At 39.6% G+C, this 18911-nt stretch overlaps 1 protein-coding gene across 4 annotated transcripts in view; it reads left to right on the plus strand.

Moving 5' to 3' along the window:
• Positions 1-18911, plus strand: part of VPS41 (VPS41 subunit of HOPS complex) — a 170830-nt gene that overhangs the window by 68296 nt on the left and 83623 nt on the right. For all 4 annotated transcript variants that reach the window (XM_019710243.2, XM_074340531.1, XM_074340530.1 and 1 more), the window contains 2 exons: positions 1902-1964; positions 5944-6009. In XM_019710243.2, the coding sequence (XP_019565802.1) occupies positions 1902-1964; positions 5944-6009 (129 nt within the window). The remainder of the gene's footprint in view (positions 1-1901; positions 1965-5943; positions 6010-18911) is intronic.

The raw sequence follows: 18911 nt of genomic DNA on the forward strand, positions 1-18911 counted from the left end.
AGATGTATTGTCACGTTAAGAATGCATTCTGACAGACTATCTCAGGGTAAATCAGATTTCCCCTGTGTTACATTGTACCATGTGCTATTATTAGAACCCAAATAGCATACTTGGCACAATGTATAAAAATAGTAGTCAGAAAATGAATGGAGTGTCCTAAAGATTTTATCTTTTAGTAAATAGATTTGTTTCCAAGAATTATGAGTAAATTTTCCTCTTTGAACTTGCAACAATGAACCACTCATTAACTTACCAAGATTAAAAAGAAATTGAAAGTCTGAATAGTTTTTATATCTATTTAAGAAATTGAATTTATAATTAAAAACTTCTCACCAAGAAGCCATTAGACCCAGATGCTTTCAGTAATGAAGTTTTACACAATTTAAAGAAATAATATCACTTTTCTAGAGATCAGCAAAACCATGAACACATCCCTAGTGCTGGGAAATAGTTCTAAGTGGCCCAGATAGTTCCAAGTGTTTCAGGGCTCCTGGAATTCTTATGCTCTGCTAGTAAGAGTGTAAATTGATCAAAAGCACTCTTTGAAATAGTTTGGATGTCAATTAAGTGTGAATAGATGCATAACCGATGATTCAACGATTTTATTCCTAATTATATACCCTTCATAAATGTGTATGTAAGTGCATCAAAAGATTTGTAAAGCATGTTTATTGTACCATTATCATAATAGCCCCAATCTGGAAACAACCCAAATGACCGATGGAAGATGAATACATAGATTTTATACATTAAAATACTATACTGCAATGAAAAAAAAAAATCAGCTCCTGCTATATACAACAGTGTTGATAAATCTCATGAAGAAAATATTGAGGGCAAGAATCCAGCGAAGTAGCGTATGGTTTCATTTATATAAAATTCAAACACCCATACACCTTGTCTGTGGTGATAGATTTCACGGTAGCGGTGGTGGTTGCAGGGATGTGTTCATGTCATAAAATTTATCAAGCTGTAAATTTATACTCATTACAGGGTGTATATTTAATTTTCTAAAAGTAAACCACTCAGAAAAAAAGATTTAAGCATGAATAAAGTAGCCTGGAATCACTTTAGGAGGCACTAATAAGTAAAGACTTATATCAGACATTTATGCATTCTTAGTAGATTCCACAGAAGATTGTAAATGGAGTGCAGTTCATCTGATCTTGCCTACGTTGATGTGTGTGGCTGACACATATGTATGAAGAGCTGCGTAAGATATTTGAAAGGGAACTCTACCATGGGATGCTTATAAAAGCTAATTACAGCAGAGTACTCTTGCCCTGATAGAATTGTTTTCATTGGATATTTAATAGAGATCACAAGGGCCTTAGATTATTAAGTGTGTTCTACTTTTTATTTATTATTATTTTTTCTTTTCTTTTGGACTTTTCTTTTTTTTTTCCAAGTCAAGTTGTTGTCCCTTCAATCTTAGTTGTGGAGGGTGCTATTCAGCTTCAAGTTGTCCTTTCAGTCTTAGTTGTGGAGGTCGCAGCTCAGCTCTAGGTCCAGTTGCCGTTGCTAGTTGCAGGGGGCACAGCCCACCATCCCTTGCGGTAGTCGAACTGGCAACCTTGTGGTTGAGAGGACACGCTCCAACCAACTGAGCCATCCGGGAGGCAGCTCAGCTCAAGGTGCCGTGTTCAATCTTAGTTGCAGGGGGCGCTGCTCACCATCCCTTGTGGGACTCGAGGAGCCGAACCGGCAACCTTGTGGTTGAGAGCCCACTGGCCCATGTGGGAATCGAACCAGCAGCCTTCGGAGTTAGGAGCATAGAGCTCTAACCGCCTGAGCCACCAGGCTGGCCCTATTTATTATTTTTGAAAGTAGGTGTTCTCACTGACTCGGCAGCCGTCTTTGTTGCTCTCATGGAGAACTGACAGGATCTGTTTACTTTTTAGGTGCAGGTGTTTGGACTGTATTCTGGAGAAGAATTTCATGAGACTTTTGACTGTCCCATTAAAGTAAGTATTCAGTAAGTTTTAATTTTTCTAAGGGTTTTCTCAACGAAGGCCATAAGGGTACTTTGAGCAATACCAGTCTTCCATTAATTTTGTCAGTAAGCATCTCTTAAGCATTTACGATGTACTAGATATGATTTGATGCTGTAAAGGAGCACAGGGTGTATGGTGTGATTATGATCTCAGCCTGTCCTCAGGAATCTTCTTGTAGTGGATGCGAACACACACACACACACACACACACACACACACACACACACACAGTCTGATTAAAGACTCAAGTTGGAAACAATAATATTAAGGAGTCCCAAGCTGAGAGAAGTTACTTTGGGCTATTCTTGTTAGGGATGGCTTCATAGAGGGAGTGGTGATTGACTGGGCTTACATAAATGGACAGGGTAGATGGAGAAGCTGGCGCTTCCATTGGAAGAACAATGTAATACAAATGCAGAGGCTAGAAAGTTCAGTTGTGTTCAGGAAGTGGCAAATAGTCTAGTTTAGATGGTGCATAAAATTCTCGCTGTAGGATTGCTGTATGGGCAGATTGGGGTTTGTTTTATATCCAGGCTAAGGAATTTGGACTCCATATGGTAGATAAGGAGAACTTATTGAATGTTTAAGAGCAGAGAAGTGACATAAAATAAACTGAGCTAAGCTGAAGGAAAGGTAATATGGCGACTATGTACAGTATAGATTGGGAGGCTGATAGCCACAAGGCAGGATGAGCAGCTTTAGATAATAGTTATGTAGTTCAAGTGATTATTGTAGTTGTTAAAGAAAGGAGTAATTTATTTTTTTCAGTTGTTTATTCTAACATTTATGTATCAACAGGTAAAGGAGAGAGAGGATCAGATGGTGTTTGAGAAAATAAAATCTGTCAGAATAGAGGGTGGTTTAAGGGGGAGAGTGGGCACAAGAGACAGTTTAGAATGTGAATGCAGTACTCTAGGCAGGACATTACAGGGTCTCGATAAAAAGAGGAGTAGTGAGTACAGGCCTACCTCCACTAGTGACGGTTTGGTTCCAAGTCACCACATTAAAGCATCGCAATAAAGTGAGTCATAATCTTTTTGCTGGTGGAGGGTCTTGCCTTCGGTTTGTAAAAAACGCAACACATATGAAGCATAGTAAATGAAGTGTTCCTGTATTCAAGTTGTAGTAGAAGAAATGAATTTGGAAAGTCTTTGGGAGGTAGACTTAACAAGCCTCAGTGATGGCTTTGATGAGGGTGATGGAAGATGAGGCCCTGAGGGTGAATCTAGGTTCTTCTTTGGCTTTAGTGTGTGCAAATGCCATCTTGCAATAAGGGTGATTTGAGTAAGGGCATTGCTGATTTGGTCTTGAGTTTAAATAATGTAGTACATTGGTATGTTATGGAGGTTTTGGAAATAACAATATAGAGCTTAAGATGGAGATTTGCCCTAAAAACACAAAGTTGATAACCATAGTTGAGTAAGATGAAGCCATTTTTAAAGGTATTCCCTAGTTAAAAGTTAATGAGTGAGAAAAGAACTGATGGTGAAATTCTAGAATAAGCAGTGGTGGGGGTGAGAGCTGGTAGAGTAAGCCAGTAAGGGATCTGTGAAGAACCATTAGAGGGAACAGAGATGATCCAGAAGAGTGGTGTCAGGAAGCCAAAGGGGAGAGGGTTTCCAGAAGGAAGAAGTGGGTAGCAGTATGGAGAGGACACGAGGTGAGAACTGAAATAGGGTATTTTATTTGGAAATTATGCAGTAACTGGCAGCCTTAGGACAATTTCAAGAGCAGGAGGACACCATATATTAAGTAAATTGGAGATAACGAAGTAGAAACAAACTAGCACAGACTCTTCCTAGAAATTTGGTAAGGAAGAAGAGAAATCATCTGCTAGATAACGGGGCAGTGCCCAGGGAAGGTTTCTGCAGATCATGTTTTAGTGGATGGTAAAAAGTCAGTAGGAGGGGAGACTGAAAACAAAAGAAAGGGGATACCTAGAGGAGTACCACCAAGGAATGGGATCAGCCTCATATGGAAGGATGATCGCTTCGGGAAAGGGTCCTGCAGCCTCAGCCTGTGAGACAGGCCTGAAAGAGGTGAAAGAGGTGAGACAAGCCTGCCTCTGCTGAGTTGCGTGACGAGGGGCAGCGACCCTGGGGGCCTTGTTTACTTAGAGTTGAAGGGAAGCAGGGGTAGGATAATGTGACTGTGTCACATCGGGGATGTCTGGAACAGCAGTTGCTCTCTAGGGTTATGTACCGTGTTTCCCCGAAAATGAGACCTAGCCGGACAATCAGCTCTAATGCGTCTTTTGGAGCAAAAATTAATATAAGACCCGGTCTTATATTATGTTAGATAAGGCCCGGTCTCATTATATTAAAATAAGACCAGGTCTTACATTAATTTTTGCTCCAAAAGACGCATTAGTGCTGATTGTCCGGCTAGGTCTCATTTTCGGGGAAACACGGTATTGTAAGAGCTAAACGGACTCTTACAAGAGGTTTTAAGAATGTGAAACAATAGAATGCATAAATGATTTGGTTGCTAACTAGGTGGAATTAGGGAAGTGTGAAAGGGAAGAAGGGCTAATCTGGGAGGCAGGAATGGTTAGAGAAACAAAGGGTCATGCTCCAAGCCCTAAAAATGACAGTGGAGGAAGAGGAATCTATTCCATTGGAAGATGGAAATGTATTAATTAATAATATAAAATATATTGAAGGTTTATGGAAAGTATAATTGTGTGGATTTTATTAATACCTAGAAATAGTCTATATGTTAGGTTAGAAAAAACAAAATGTCTTTTGTTAGTGATTACATGGGTTCGAGTATAAAAAGATAAGGAAGCAGAGTACATGCAACCTTACAGCCACAAAAGGGGAGCCCTGAAGATGGGCTTACACAGAGTGGTGCCACTAGACCTTCAGAAAGCTACTGGCAAATGAAGTGGACAGTGATGAGGGGGAGCGGCTTTGGGAGAAACCTGAGTAAGGGGTTGGGAGGAGGCTGGCTGAGTGGAAAGCGAATGAGAACCAGGGGACTAGGGTTTCCAGGCGGGAATTCCTGCCTGTTCTCAGGAATTTTTTTTTGCTTTCCCATTCCTGAATCCCGAGATAATAAATTGTTCTCTGTTCTCCACAATCAATCGTTTCTACTAAGTGACGGCCGATACTGGGTTCAAGGAGCTGATTTTCCCAATTTCCCTTCCAATTTTTCTTGGGATTCAGGAATGGAAAAGCAAAAGATAAATTCCCGAGAGAATGGGCGGGAATTCCCACCTGGAAACCCTAGCAATAAATAGGAAAAATGTATGAGATACATTGTGAGTAGTATGTTTATTTCCCATTGTGGATATTACTGGGCTCAAGGAGCTGATTTTCCAAATTTCCCGACCAACTTTTCTCGGGATTTGGGAATGGAAAAGCGAAAAAGATTCATTAGAACCAGATGGGAATACCCGCCTGGAAACCCCACAGGGGTCAGAAACTGAGGCTGGAGGTAAAAGGGAAGGTCCTGAATGGTTAGCCCCAAAAGTCTTGGATCCTGCAGGTCACGTGGTGTAACTACACTAAATGTCTGTGAGGCTGCATTGCCCCACCTGCTCCACCTGGTGCCTTCAGTCCTTAGAAGGCATCCTGGGCGAGGAGGTAGTCAGGTTCTTTCTCTGGGATCCATCTGTGAATTATATTCAGTTGCAAACGGGTGTGATGTCTTGCTGCCTTGGTTGACCTACCTTGCTGTCTCTAAAGCTGGAGTGCCTACTCAGAGGGTCCTCACTCAGCCAGAAATTAGAATGAATTCGCCTCATCTTTCAGCTTTGACCCAGCTTCATAGATAAAATCTTTTTGCACAAGAGCAAAAGTATTGGAGACTATTACCTGAATAGATTACTTCCTACCGATATATAAGGATGAATTTTAGATCATGCTGCTTGTAATGGATGAAGGGTTTTTATTCTGTACTTTAACCATGACTCCTAAACCCCTGTTGGGTCCTTGTTCCCTTGTAGATTATTGCCGTACATCCGTATTTTCTGAGATCCAGCTGCAAGCAGTTTGTTACCGGAGGGAAGAAGGTAAACGCTGTGTGTCTGCCATGCCATACAGTCTTGGAGGGGGGTTTTGTTTCTTTAATTTATTTTGAATATATTTAATGTCTGACTATTCAGTAGGAGAAATTTTGGGAATGTACAAAGTAATGAAATCATAAGACTATTATCTCTTCGGGGAGGTGTGGCCTCAGTGTTTCTCACTGACATTACTTTGAAAGCTTTAGGGTGAGAGAAAGAGAGACATTACTCAAAGTACCTCCTAATGCTTTGAAATATTGTCCTTCCCCCCCCGCCCCCCCCACACACAAAGGATAGCATTTAAAAATATCAAAAGGGCAATTACACTCGTGTCTTTTCCCCTGTTGTAGAAAATCTCTTGTAGGCCTTGATAAAGTTTTAGAACAATTACAGCTACTTTTTACTGACATGTTCCTGGCATATTTTATTATCTTAGTGCTATTTAAAAAATAAGAGCATAAAATAATCCTTTTGTACATTTCCATGTACGTGTAATATAGTAAATTTTAAAACAATATTTCTGCTTGGAGAATGTCATTAATTTTTTTTCTATTTTTATTAACCGGTGATATTTTTTAAACCATTTTTATAACAAAATGCTACTACTGTACTGGAACTCTGAATATTATTTCATATTCAGTTTAGAGCTCAGTGAAAGGAGGTGGTGGTCTGCGCTTGTTTCTGTGGCCGTGTCTAGCTACAGAATGGCTTCTTTGAGGCCCAGACACTGAATGGTTTTGAATGTTTTCTGATAGTTATCTGTCGTTTTCCCTGTTCTGCTGCTTCACAGAATGGTAGTATTACCGAGGAGGGGCCGGCTGCCCACTGTGCACAGGAGCCAAATCTAAAACATCGGCTTTGGAAAAAAAGGTTTTTTTTATGCTGAGTTGACCACAGGAGACAGGAGACACTTTTCAAATCTCTTTCCTAGTTTGGGATCTGGACAAGTTTCAAGGGTTAAGGAAATCAGGGTGGCAGGTGGTCGTGTTAACTGCGCAAGTTGTGGTTGGAGGGTTTTGAAACTTGGCCAGTTAGGGTTGAGGGGCAAGAGAAAGCCCACAGGATTTCCAGTCTGGTAGAGTTTGATTGTTTGTTCTATGTTTGTCCATATTTGGTCTGGGCACTGGATCTTCCTTACTGAAGTACCGTGTTTCTCTAAAAATAAGACAATCAGCTCTAATGCATCTTGTGGAACAAAAATTAATGTAAGACCTGGTATTACATTATATTATATTATATTGTCGTTATTATATATATTATATTATATTTATTATATTATTTATATTATATTATATTATATCTAGTCTTATAGTAAAATAAGACTGGGTCTTAATATTAATTTTTGCTCCAAAAGACGCATTAGAGCTGATTGTCCGGCTAGGTCTTATTTTCAGGGAAACGCGGTACCTCTCCTTTCTTAATGGGCTCCAGTAGCCACACTTCTATCTGAGTTGCATACACTGAAGGTCCCTGATTCCAGGGTCATCTTGAGGACAGGGGTGGCATGTGTACAGTGCTCTCTGTAAAATAACTCAAGGATTGTATTAATCACCAGTTTGTTTTAAGGGAGCAGAGCCAGTATGCTGTTTCAATAGAGCAGGAAAGCATACCAGTCACTACCTTACCTGGCGTTTCTGAAGCACTGGTTTTAGTTCATTGTCATGATTGAGGGGCAGGTCTGTAGATCTGATTCCACTCCATGGCATGTAGCCGGGGTGGCACCAGTTCTGACATTGGTTAGAGCCTGCCAGCTTCCCTCCCACTCCACAGCCCATTATTATCCTTAGGTTCCAGCCTCATTAGCCTCACATAAAAATGTCTGTGGGATTAATTAGTGGGAACTGCAGGTTTAATCTAACATTCTCTAGCTTATATCTGCATCTGATTCTCTCCTGAAAAAACAATAACTACCTTCCTTGTCTTTGTTGACCTCAGGAAGAATAGTTTTAGCACTCCTCTTGTTAAAGTATTTCTTTACTGCTTTTCTAGTAGAATATGTTATGTGAGATGTAACATAGATTCACTTAGCTGGACTTGAAAGTTACACATATTTTATATAAAACTCAATAGGGATAAAGAAGGCTGAGCCTTTGCTTTTTTAAGTGGCTTAAAACAAAAATCTTTTATTCCCTTACAAAAATTCAAAATTGGAAAATGAAAACATGTCTTACCCGTGTGGTTCCAGCTCAGGGTCTCTTACAAGCTTTCATTCTAGATTTTGGCTGGGGCTGCAGTTATCTGAAGGCTTCAGTGGGGCTGGAGAATCTGCTTCTAAGACGTCTTCTTAATAATAATCCCTCATAAAATATTGAACATTTGAAATGTTTATAAATCACTGTGGTTTAAGTATTATGCTGGTGTGGGATATGGTTTTGAGTTCCAGCTTCAGGAGGAGGTAGAGCTCTTACAGTTGTGCTCTATTTCTTGAAGGTCTTGGTGTGAAAGAATGTCCTAAAGATGATATGAACGGTAATGTCCAAGTTGTAAGACTTGCACTCCGAAGGTGGGATTATTCTGTGTTGGGTTGTGTTCTTAATAATCAATTTATTGATGGAATTTCATGATTGCTTTTCCACTGCGAGGGATGTCTGTCTCATCAAGGTTGCCATGGTAGTTTTGCTGCGTGGATGTTTTGCCCACCTGCAGGGTGCCAGGGTTAACGGTGCCAATAACATGCTCTTCATCCTTCGACTTAGCATTTGATGTCGTTGACGGACTTCTGTGGGAAGGACAGTGTGAATGTAGCTGTTGGGCCAGAGCTCGCTGAGTAAATGCATGAACATTTTGTGAACAACAGAGTAGTCTGTCATCCTGGTGCAGGTGAGCGAATGAAGGAAGAAGTTGGAATTTATGCAGAGATACACATTGTGATAAGCAGTCAAATAAGTAGAATTCACTGAATGCTGAAACAGGCAAGAAAGTCATGGATTTGGTTCAACTCTTTGGTTATCATTGAATAGTTGGCAAGTTTTTCTATGTTGAGTGTTTTGTGAAAGAGCATTCTGATTTCTCCTCTCCCCTGTTCAGTTCTCCAGAAACACATCTGTAGACATTTCTTTCCAAGCACGAAAAGATGTTTAATTATGTGTATATAAAATAAAATTCGGGCCATCTGGAGAACTTTTAAAAAACATTATTAAAGTGGTATTTCTGGATTAAAATAATTTAAAAGAAAAACAGTATATTGTATGAACTACTACAATTAGTTAATTGTAATAAGGGTTTAGTATATGGGTCTTGGTAAAAGTATATGTGTGATAATTTTAAACTGAAGAATCATGATTACACATGTAAATGATATTAAGTCATCTCTTTTAGGTTTCGTAATAGCTTTCTTGACATACAATTCACATACCATGAAGTTCACCAGTTCAAAGTATACAATTCAGTGGTTTTTAGTATATTTACAGAGTTGTGTAATCATCACCATAATCTAATTTTAGAACGTTTTCATCCAATAAAGAAACCTTGTAACCACTGGCATCACTCCTTGCCCTCTATCCTCCACTTCTCAGCTCTAGCCAACTACTAATCTACTTCATTTTGCTATAAGTTTGCCCATTCTCGATAGTTTTATATCAATTCTGGATATTTTGTGTAAATGTACTCAAACAATACATTGCCTTCTTGTCTGGCTTCTTTCATTGGTTTTCTAGATACATCCATACTGTAGTAGGTATCAGTACTTCATTCCATTTTATGGCCTAATCATGTTTCATTGTATGGATATATAATATTTTATTTAGTCATTTATAAGTTGATGAACATATGGGTTGTTTGCTCCTTTTGATTATTATGAATAATGCTGCTGTGAATATTCATGTACCACTTTTTGCGTGGCCATGTATTGTCATTCTTCTTGGGTGTAGAATTGTTGTATTATGTGGTAACACTATGCTAACACTTGAAAGAGTTGTCAAACTGTTTCCAAAGTGACTGCACCATTTTACATTCTCACCAGCAATGTGTGAGTGTCAATTCTCCACATTCTCACCAACACTCACTTCTGTCTGTCTTTGATTGCAGCTATCTGCTCGGTATGAAGTGGTATGCCATTGTTTTCGTTTTCCTTCTCCTGATGACTAATGATGTTGCACATCCTTTCATGTGCTTATTGGCCACTTGCACATATTCTTTGGAGAAATGTCTGTTTGGACTCTTTGCCCATTTTGGGATTGAGCTATTTGTCTTTTTATTATATACAGTTGTAAATTTTTTAAATATATTTTGATACATGTCCCTTAATCTATATGTGATTTGCAAATATTTTCTCCCAATTTGTGAATTGTCTTTTCATTTTAGTAATCGTGTCATTTGAAGTACAAAAGTTTTAATTTTGATGAAGGCCCATTTAATTTTCTTTTTCTTTTGACACCTGTGATTTTGGTGTTATATTTTAGAAATCATTGCCTAATCCAGGGTCATGAAGATTTATGCCTGTGTTTTCTTCTAAGAGTTTTATAGTTTTAACTCTTAAATTTAGTTCTAGAATCTACTTTGAGTTAATTTTTGTGTATGGTGTAAGGCAGGGGTCCAAATTCATTCTTTTGTGTATGGATATCCAGTTGTCCTAGGACTGTTTGTTGAAAAAACTGTTCTTTCGCCATTGTCTTGCCTCTTTGTCAAAAATCTTACGGTAAACCATAAATTTCTAGACTTTCAGTTCTGTTGATCTATGTATCTATTCTTGTGCCAATACACTTTAGGTTATATAGCCACTAATTTTGCTCTAATTATTTATGGTGTGACAAACATATTAACTGCTTTTCAAACATTTTCATTTTGAGTTCTTTCCTTTAAAAAAGCATGATTTTTTCCTACGTACATTAGAGGCTTAAGAAATATTGGTGTGTAAATGTGTCATCTATTCAGGGACTTGAAACATACAAACTATTGACTTGATTTCTTTGGATTCATTAAAGTTTATTATGTAAATGTGTATTTAGTTAGTAATTAAAAAGTAGTTTATTTAATAAACTATAGTGACTTATTTTTATACAGTTAAATAACTAGAGATTTCCAAAATGTGCACCAACTTGGTATGGTTTGCAGAAATCTCCAGAGAGAGTCCTTCCTTCTGTATGTGTATGGTATGCACTTTTAAAGATCACTTAAGCTGCGCAGTATTGGCATTCGTGTGTTTTGTTTGTTTTAAAATAGATTTATTTAGTTGAAGATATTTCAGGAAATACTTCTGATTTCATTAAGGAGTATGTCTTTGATTTTCAAAACAGAAAAAGACTTTTAGGTGATGAAGAGAGGGGTACAATTGTGAAATGATTATTTTCATCTTGAAGTGTTAAGAGCTCCATTTTTTAGTTATGGCATTTTAGACCTTTGGAAAAGGAGAAAAACAAAGACTACGTTGGTGGGCCCAGTCACAGCTCTGATCATTCCAGCTGCGGGTTTCAGCTAGCACCATAAACTAAGCAGAGCAAGTCTGAAGAGTCCAACATTTAGCAAATGGTGGTAACTTTGCAATAATCATATATTGTAGATACCAAGACCTCTCTAGAGCAGATGGCATGTCATAGGAGGAAAAGGAAGACAAATAATCATGTACCTACCTGAGAGGTTATAACCTGCCTTTGAGGAATAATTTAATGTTTAAAAAAAAAGTTAGAGCAAAGACTAAACAGGTGAAGGTGTAGTGTGGAGTAAAGGCATTCCTAACCCTCGAGAACACCAATCTTCCCTAGACTGACAGCTAAATGAATCTTGCAATTATGTGCCAGCTGCTGTAAAAAATGGTGGAAGTGGCCCAGAGACTAGAAAAATAGTTATGCAGCGTGTTAGATGGGTACTGGACTTATTGGGGGGACCACTTCATAGACTGTAGATGCCTGACCACTGCTCTGTACACCTGAAGCTGAAGCTGAATGATATTGATTGTCAACTATAACTAAATGTATGTGTGTGTACGCGCGCACAGAGTCCCAGAGAGCAGTTTTCAGGCTCTCGGCCTCACGTGGGGAGGTGCTGGCTTGGGTGGTGAACGACCGTCAACTGTGATTAGTTGGCCATCAGCTGTAACCGGTTAGCCAATTGGCTACTGATGTAACTGCGGGTCTGGGTTGATTGGTTGGTTGGTTGGTAGGCAGCGAAGTGAATGGCGGACTGCGGATCGTGTGGCTACTACTGCGTGTGTCTCCCCCCCGGCCTCCAGAGAGAATATAGTGGTGCGACTCCCTATCTATGGCTCCGTGGGTGCTCCTTTTTGGCCTCACCATAGCCTACATTCTTATGTGGGGAGTGGGACCAGAGGCCCCGCAGGCCGCCCCGCACGACAAATGGAGCAGCAAGTAGGGTCTCCCACAATACAGTGTGTGTGTACATATATATGTGTATATAGTCACAAGATATAAAATACAGCATAGGGAACATAGCCAATGGTATTGTAACAGCTATCTATGATGGCAGAAGGGTAGTAGATTTGTAAGGGGGTTATCACTTTGTGAGGGGTGTAAATCTCTATTCATTATGTTGTTTTGTATATCTGAAACTAATACAAAAAACAAAACAAAAAAAAGGAATCCTACAGTGAAATATTCATGATGTTATGTCATAAGAATATTTGAAAGAGGTGTCTAATTTAATATTTTAGTCATTTTGATTTGATTAAAATTTTCGATTCCTTAAAAATATTTTTTAAAAGTAATTAGAACATACATTTCAGAATAGCCCTGTGAAACAGCAGTATAGCAGAGAAAACCTGAAACTGCAGTTTGGCATGTTTTTTGATGTTTCCTTCAAAGGTTCTAGCCTCTCAGGTCTTCAGAGGCCACTCTGTCCACTGTGGGCTGTGGAGAGCAGGCTAGCGCTCTGTTGAGCGTCAAAGTCCAGTTTAGTTTTCAACGCAGCTTCTTAGTAGTTGAATGATGTAGTTAGATTTATGGGCTCCCCTGCTTGACACATGAGCATATATAAAGCTTATTCTAAATTCTGTCTTGTTTCCATGTTGGGGAAAAAAAACAGGAAAAGAAAAAGCACAGTTCTTAAAAGTGCCATTGGAGAGAACTTTCAAACACATGAAGCAATGGATTTTTTTTTAAGCGTAAACTCCTTGTGTAGCAAGAATTCTAATACATGAGCATAGCAATGAGGTTTCTTTAAAAATAAGTCTGCCAAGCAGATCTTATCTGGATTTTTTTTTTTTTTAATTGCTTAGCTTTCTCTGTCAGCAGATAAACTTTAGCTTCCTACGACCTTTACCTTTGAACTCCGAAATACACTTCATAATAACTGGTTCTATACTTTGACAAATTATTAAATTGTCGCAGTGCTGGTTGCAGCAGAGTTCATTTTTAGAAATGAGATAGTCAGCTGTTTGGCTCTGTGGTGGGATAGAATGAGGAGACTGGCCACAGGGACAGGTTGCTTCGTAAGCTGGAAAATGTCTCTCAGCAGACGGAGAAAGGACTTGTGTGAATGAAATGAGGAGAATGCCTCACTGTTCAGGGCTGAAGGCTTGTGTCAGATTTTACCAGAAAGGTAGCATCAACTAGCTTCTATATGTTTCCAAGGGAGATTTGCAACAACAAACTGCATTTTGATCCTTTTTGGAAGAAGGTTCAATGGAGCAGCTTTTTGTAGTAATGCAAATCTTTTTAGACTACTCCAGACAGCCCAGTGACCACTAAACATAGAAACATAGCAGCGCTTCCTTATATGTTTGCTTATCTCCTGGGCAGACTGAACTGGGGTTCTTGAGGTGAAAAGGGGATTGAGGTCAGTTATCCCTTTCAGACTGCTGTCCGGTGGATTTCCAGGATGGCGTTTCTGCAAGTGGTCAGCTGTGTGATCTTAGGCAGCACCTACATGCACATGTGTCTCACACATTACTCCACAGGCAACCACCAATTTTATGTCCCAGTGGTTGCACGTTGAACCTTTGTAAATGAATACCTTAATTTCTTCTAGATACTGTGTTATAAATTGTGGTTCCTTTCCTAGAAATTCATTTCATGCTGTAAATATACCGAAATTGATGAAAATTCACCAATTAATAGAAAGTAAGACGGAAATACAACTTTCACAATCATTTTTTATGTATGTAAAACCAAGTTGTAAAATAGCTATACTGTGAAAGTATATTTGGGGTTTTTTTTCTGTATGTGCTGAACTGGCTGAAGTGAAAACTAGAAATCCAGTGATTAAAATAGAAATCATTTTTAGGTTCAAAAATAGGAATTCTCCATTGCTTTCAAAATTAAGTTTATTTGTCCCAAATGTTAACTCCTTTTTGCATGTCGCTGTGCAGGACTGCCAGCATCCTGAGCTGGGCCCACGGCAACCGCGTTTTCTTCAGTGATCCCATGGTTTCATGTCCATCAAAAGCCTGTTGAATTTTCATTAAGTGTTTTGATCCCCCCATTCTTTGTTTGTTGTTTCCTTTTAATTTTCTAATTCAGTGTCACCCAATATTCTTTGTGTGTAAGAGTGACAATTGGAACAAACTAAAAATGTCTAACAATAGTAAATTAGCTATGTCTTGCCCTGCAGGAAAAATCACGAGGAATACACTAACGGTATGAGGACAAAGGTGTTAGAAGTTATTACAGATGTGGGCTGGCGCGAGGTGATTTGGGAGGGTGTAAGGAGGACGGGCTTTGCCCTGGATTGGATGCTGTCAGGAAGCAGGACTAATTCTACCACTGGGTGTAGTAATAAATCCTATCAGGAGGGAGGGAAGATTAAATCAAGGCTGTAGACATAATTGGTGATAAGTCTCTCATGTTAGCCTGGGTAGGATGTTTGGCCATTCTGTGGCTTGGAAAATGTCCGTGTGTGTCTGCAGTCAGACGTGATTATGAAGTGGTGTTTTTGTCCTGATCCTTCATGGTCATGAGCCTAGTCTGACTCTGGTGTTCTGCGAAATTGTTTGTATTCCTCTGGAGAACACCAGGGCTGGTTATGATGTCAGGCCCGTTCCTGGATGTCTGCTTTTCTGTTTTTCAGTTGGAATAATTCAGATGCTCAACATTAGCTAAGTTGATTCTATTGAGGTGTTTTACAAAAATATATGAATGGGCTGATATTCTTTTATTTCCTTGCAGAAAAATGTATGTATATAGCAATATTCATGGAAAGGTATGCAACAAATTAATAGTATCAATATTATATTATTAACAATGTCTGTGCAGTATTAAGAATGTTCTTTCTGTCCCTCACTGGCTTTTCTACATTTTTTTTGTAGTAAACATGCATTACTTTTATAATAATAAAAGAATGCATAAAATAATCTCAACTCTTTGGATCTCTTTAACTTAATATTGTAAATCATATGGAATTCCCTACATTATTGAAGTCTTTTCTTAGCTCAGATATTCTTTAATGGTTACGTAATATTCCATCCTATGGGTCTATTTAATTTTCTTAACTGTTCTCACATTGCTGGACCTTCAGGTTGTGTCTAGTGTTTGCTTATCGTAAATCATGCTGTAAGGAAGCTGGACAGCGTTGGGCATGAACTTTTGTCTTTGCTTCTGAATGGTCCCTAGCACTGATTCCTAGGTTTGGAATTACTGAGTCAAGGATTATGATTATTTTTTAGGCTTTTGATACGTGCTGCCAAGTAATAACTGCATTTCAGAGCACAGACCAGTTTACCCAGCTGTGTGTGAGCGTACCTGTCACTACACCCTATTTGCCAGTTTGGAAGACAAGCAATTAGTTCATTGTTCTATTTGGTAACTTCTTTGAATTATTAGTGATTTTGGACATTTTTATTTATTAGCCACTTACATATGGTCCTTTGTGATTTGTCTGATTGTCTTCTTTGCTCGGGGCAGCTTTTAATATTACCGCAGAAGCCCAGGCGATGAAGACTGTCCATTTGATATTTATTGTCAGTTTGAGCGCAAATTATTGCTGCTTACTGAGTAGCCTGCAGCCTTTTCTCCAATTTTGGCGAAATCTGGAATAATTATTCTTGTTCCCAGGGAGACCTTTATATAAAAGTCATAATGAGACTTTAAACTAAACACTAAAGTGTGTAAAAGAGAAGGAATATATGCTACCACACAGATGTGCAGTCTGTCAAATTCAGGCCAATGTGCCCAGTTAAGGCAGGGTCATCTGACTTGGTTTCTTTTGCAGAGTGTCCTGACCTTTCCCCATTTTGCTTTTCTTCACAGTGAGTGAAGTCCTTGTTCAAATATATAGAGCTGTGTGTGTGTTCATGTGACTTTTTCTGTTACTCAATATTTAGCAATTTCGTATTTCTTTTTCATATTCTCACTGTGCAAATGTCTCCCTGCAGTCATCTGATTGAGATTATGTGTAGTTAAAGTTAGATGTATTTGTTCATCGCAGAGAACATGCATTCACGTTTAATTACCTCGTGGATGACTTCTGTGTTTTCTCTCCTCTGCTGCCAAAGCCTCCAACCTTGAACCCAACCCGGGAAATATAGCCTCAGACAGCAAACTGAAAAACAAACCCAAAAATATTAAGTCTGTGGGATCTGTAATGGAAGACCCCCGCCCCCAGTGGTAAATTTATTTTAAAATTTTATTTCATTTCTGAAATCATGTTTGCAATGCTGTATTTGGGAAATTCTGTTTTTTGTTCCAAATGTTTTATGTTCTCTCTTGATGATGTTTGAAAAAGCTGTGTGTTGAAGTTTGGTACTGAGCCAAAGCCGGAAGCAAGACAAAGGCACGGTGTGTTTCCTGGGGTCTTCCAGGCCGCTCTTGCCTCCAGCAGGATTCAAGCCTTCGTCTGCTGTCAGCAACCAGCTACCATCCCACGTCTTCTCTGTGCGCACTAATTTTTTCTCGTTTGCCTACTTGACTTTTAAAAGTTCATTCCTAATCTTGGGTTTGTAAATCCTTCTGTCCTCCGCACCAGCATTCCCTTTGTCTGATTTTATGGAGAAAAGTCTTATTTGGCATGTTCTAATATGCTGAGTTTTGCTTTTATTTCTTTGTTTCTCTAGTTGATTACCTTGAGCTCCAGCATCTTCTTTGATCGAGCGTTTTATCTTCTGTGGAGTCTTTGTTTCCTCCAAGCCCCTCGATCCTTCCTGTGGGGACACATCTGGTATCAGATGTGCCTGGGGCCTTGCATCCCACCCCAGCCAGCCTTTCCTCCTTTCTTGTCTGCCTCAGAGCAAGCGGTGTTGCTGCTGTTTAGGAAGCCTGGAGGAGTCCAGTGATTTATATACTTGGAAGATCACAAGATGATTAAAAAGGGGCCAGTCATACTCCCTTTCCTCCGTCAGGGAAGAGTGGGTGATGGGTAATGACAGGTGTTGCAACCAGAATCAGCGGCTTTATTACAGCCTGATAGGAATCCCGCCACATGTGAGGGAGATTCTGGGATGTGCGTCTTTACCACTCTGTAGTGTAGGAAAGTGCTGGATAGATTTATCAGCGCAGAACATAGGAGCATAAAGTATATTGCTGGAAATGTGAGGGCTCCTATTGAAATACAAGTACCGAGAGTGCTGACTGCCAGAATGTGGATTTATGGGAAATAGAGCCCTAAAATACTTTCTCCAACAACAACAAGAAAATACACCTTTTGGAGACAGTTTTTCCTCTCTATGTACTTAGCTCCTATGCAGCTCAGATTGCTCTCAGTATTGTGGTAATGACAATTCAGTATTACAGGGTGTGGAAGATGAACCAAACAAATTAACCAGCTGCTTTTAAGGTAATTCCCACAATGACTAACCCTCTAAAATGCTCTGTAGGATATTCGTGCTCAGTAGGTCTCTAGGCAGTTTTATGACTAGAAGGAAGAAATGGATTTTATTAAATGTCAGTGGAATACAGGCAGATAGTTTTGTTGTAGTTACACTAGTGTAGAATGTTTATAAGAAAAGCAGCTTTATCTCTTCTTAAATCACTAAAGCAGGACTTTCCTTGGCATTCCTGCCAGTGTGTTTCTGCTTGAAATTCCCATAGGTTAGGATTAGAAAGCAAATGGAGAGTAGATTGTCTGGTCCTTCCTGCATGAACTTGTATGTCCTACCAAGTGTTATCAGTCGAATCCTGCATGGACAGCAGAGTCCTATTTGGAGTTTCAAAGGACAGTAACAGGAATGATTCCATGACTGCTAGCTGACATTTAAGGATTTATACTATGTGTGGATTGGAAGGTAGGACTCATGAGTAAAGCATAAAGTGGAGTGGAGAGGGAAGGCAGAAACGAGTGCTTCCGGGGCCAGGCAGCGGACGTGGAGGAGAGAAGCTGGCTGGGTGACGCGGCCGGGAGAAGAGGCTGCGGAGGCAGCCCGAGCCTTCTGCAGGCACAGGCACCACTCAGGCCACATGAGAGGCCACCTGCGTCCCTGAAATAAAGGAACTGCATTTCCCTAACTGATAGGGGAAGATTAACCTTAAAAGTCATTTTCACATTTTTGACCAGTGCACAAATTATATTCTCTGGCATTGAGGAAAGAAAAATAGACCAGCATTTCAAGAGTAGGACACGGGATTAGTATGAGTGAGTCCTTTCTCAGAGCGAGGGTGTGTATTAATTACATGAACAGTCACAGGGGTCTTTCCTTAAATTTTTGAGATTAGGGCAGATTCCAGTGTGGGACACACGGGGCATTACTACCTGCAGATGGGCTGAGTAACTGAGGGTTTGAGGAATTGCATAGCTCCTCCTGTAGCAAGCACATTGTGCATACGGACAACGAAGGAAAGAATGAGACTAGGAGACCTGGGAAAGCCTGCTCAGTATCGCCTATTTATTATGTGAAGTGTGAGGTGTGGTCTGTCCCCAGCACATTTTCAGTCTGGGAGACGCAAGGTACAGACATGAATGTCAGTGAACAAGACAGAGTGTGGCACTTGTCATCCCCTGATAGAACCAGCATGACCCTAAAATGTATATAGAACTTGAAATTATGGGGAAATGATTTTACTGACGAAAGAATTCTTCTAAACGATGAC

The sequence above is a fragment of the Rhinolophus sinicus genome, linkage group LG09, assembly GCF_036562045.2.
Source record: "Rhinolophus sinicus isolate RSC01 linkage group LG09, ASM3656204v1, whole genome shotgun sequence".
NCBI classification, from domain to species: domain Eukaryota; kingdom Metazoa; phylum Chordata; class Mammalia; order Chiroptera; family Rhinolophidae; genus Rhinolophus; species Rhinolophus sinicus.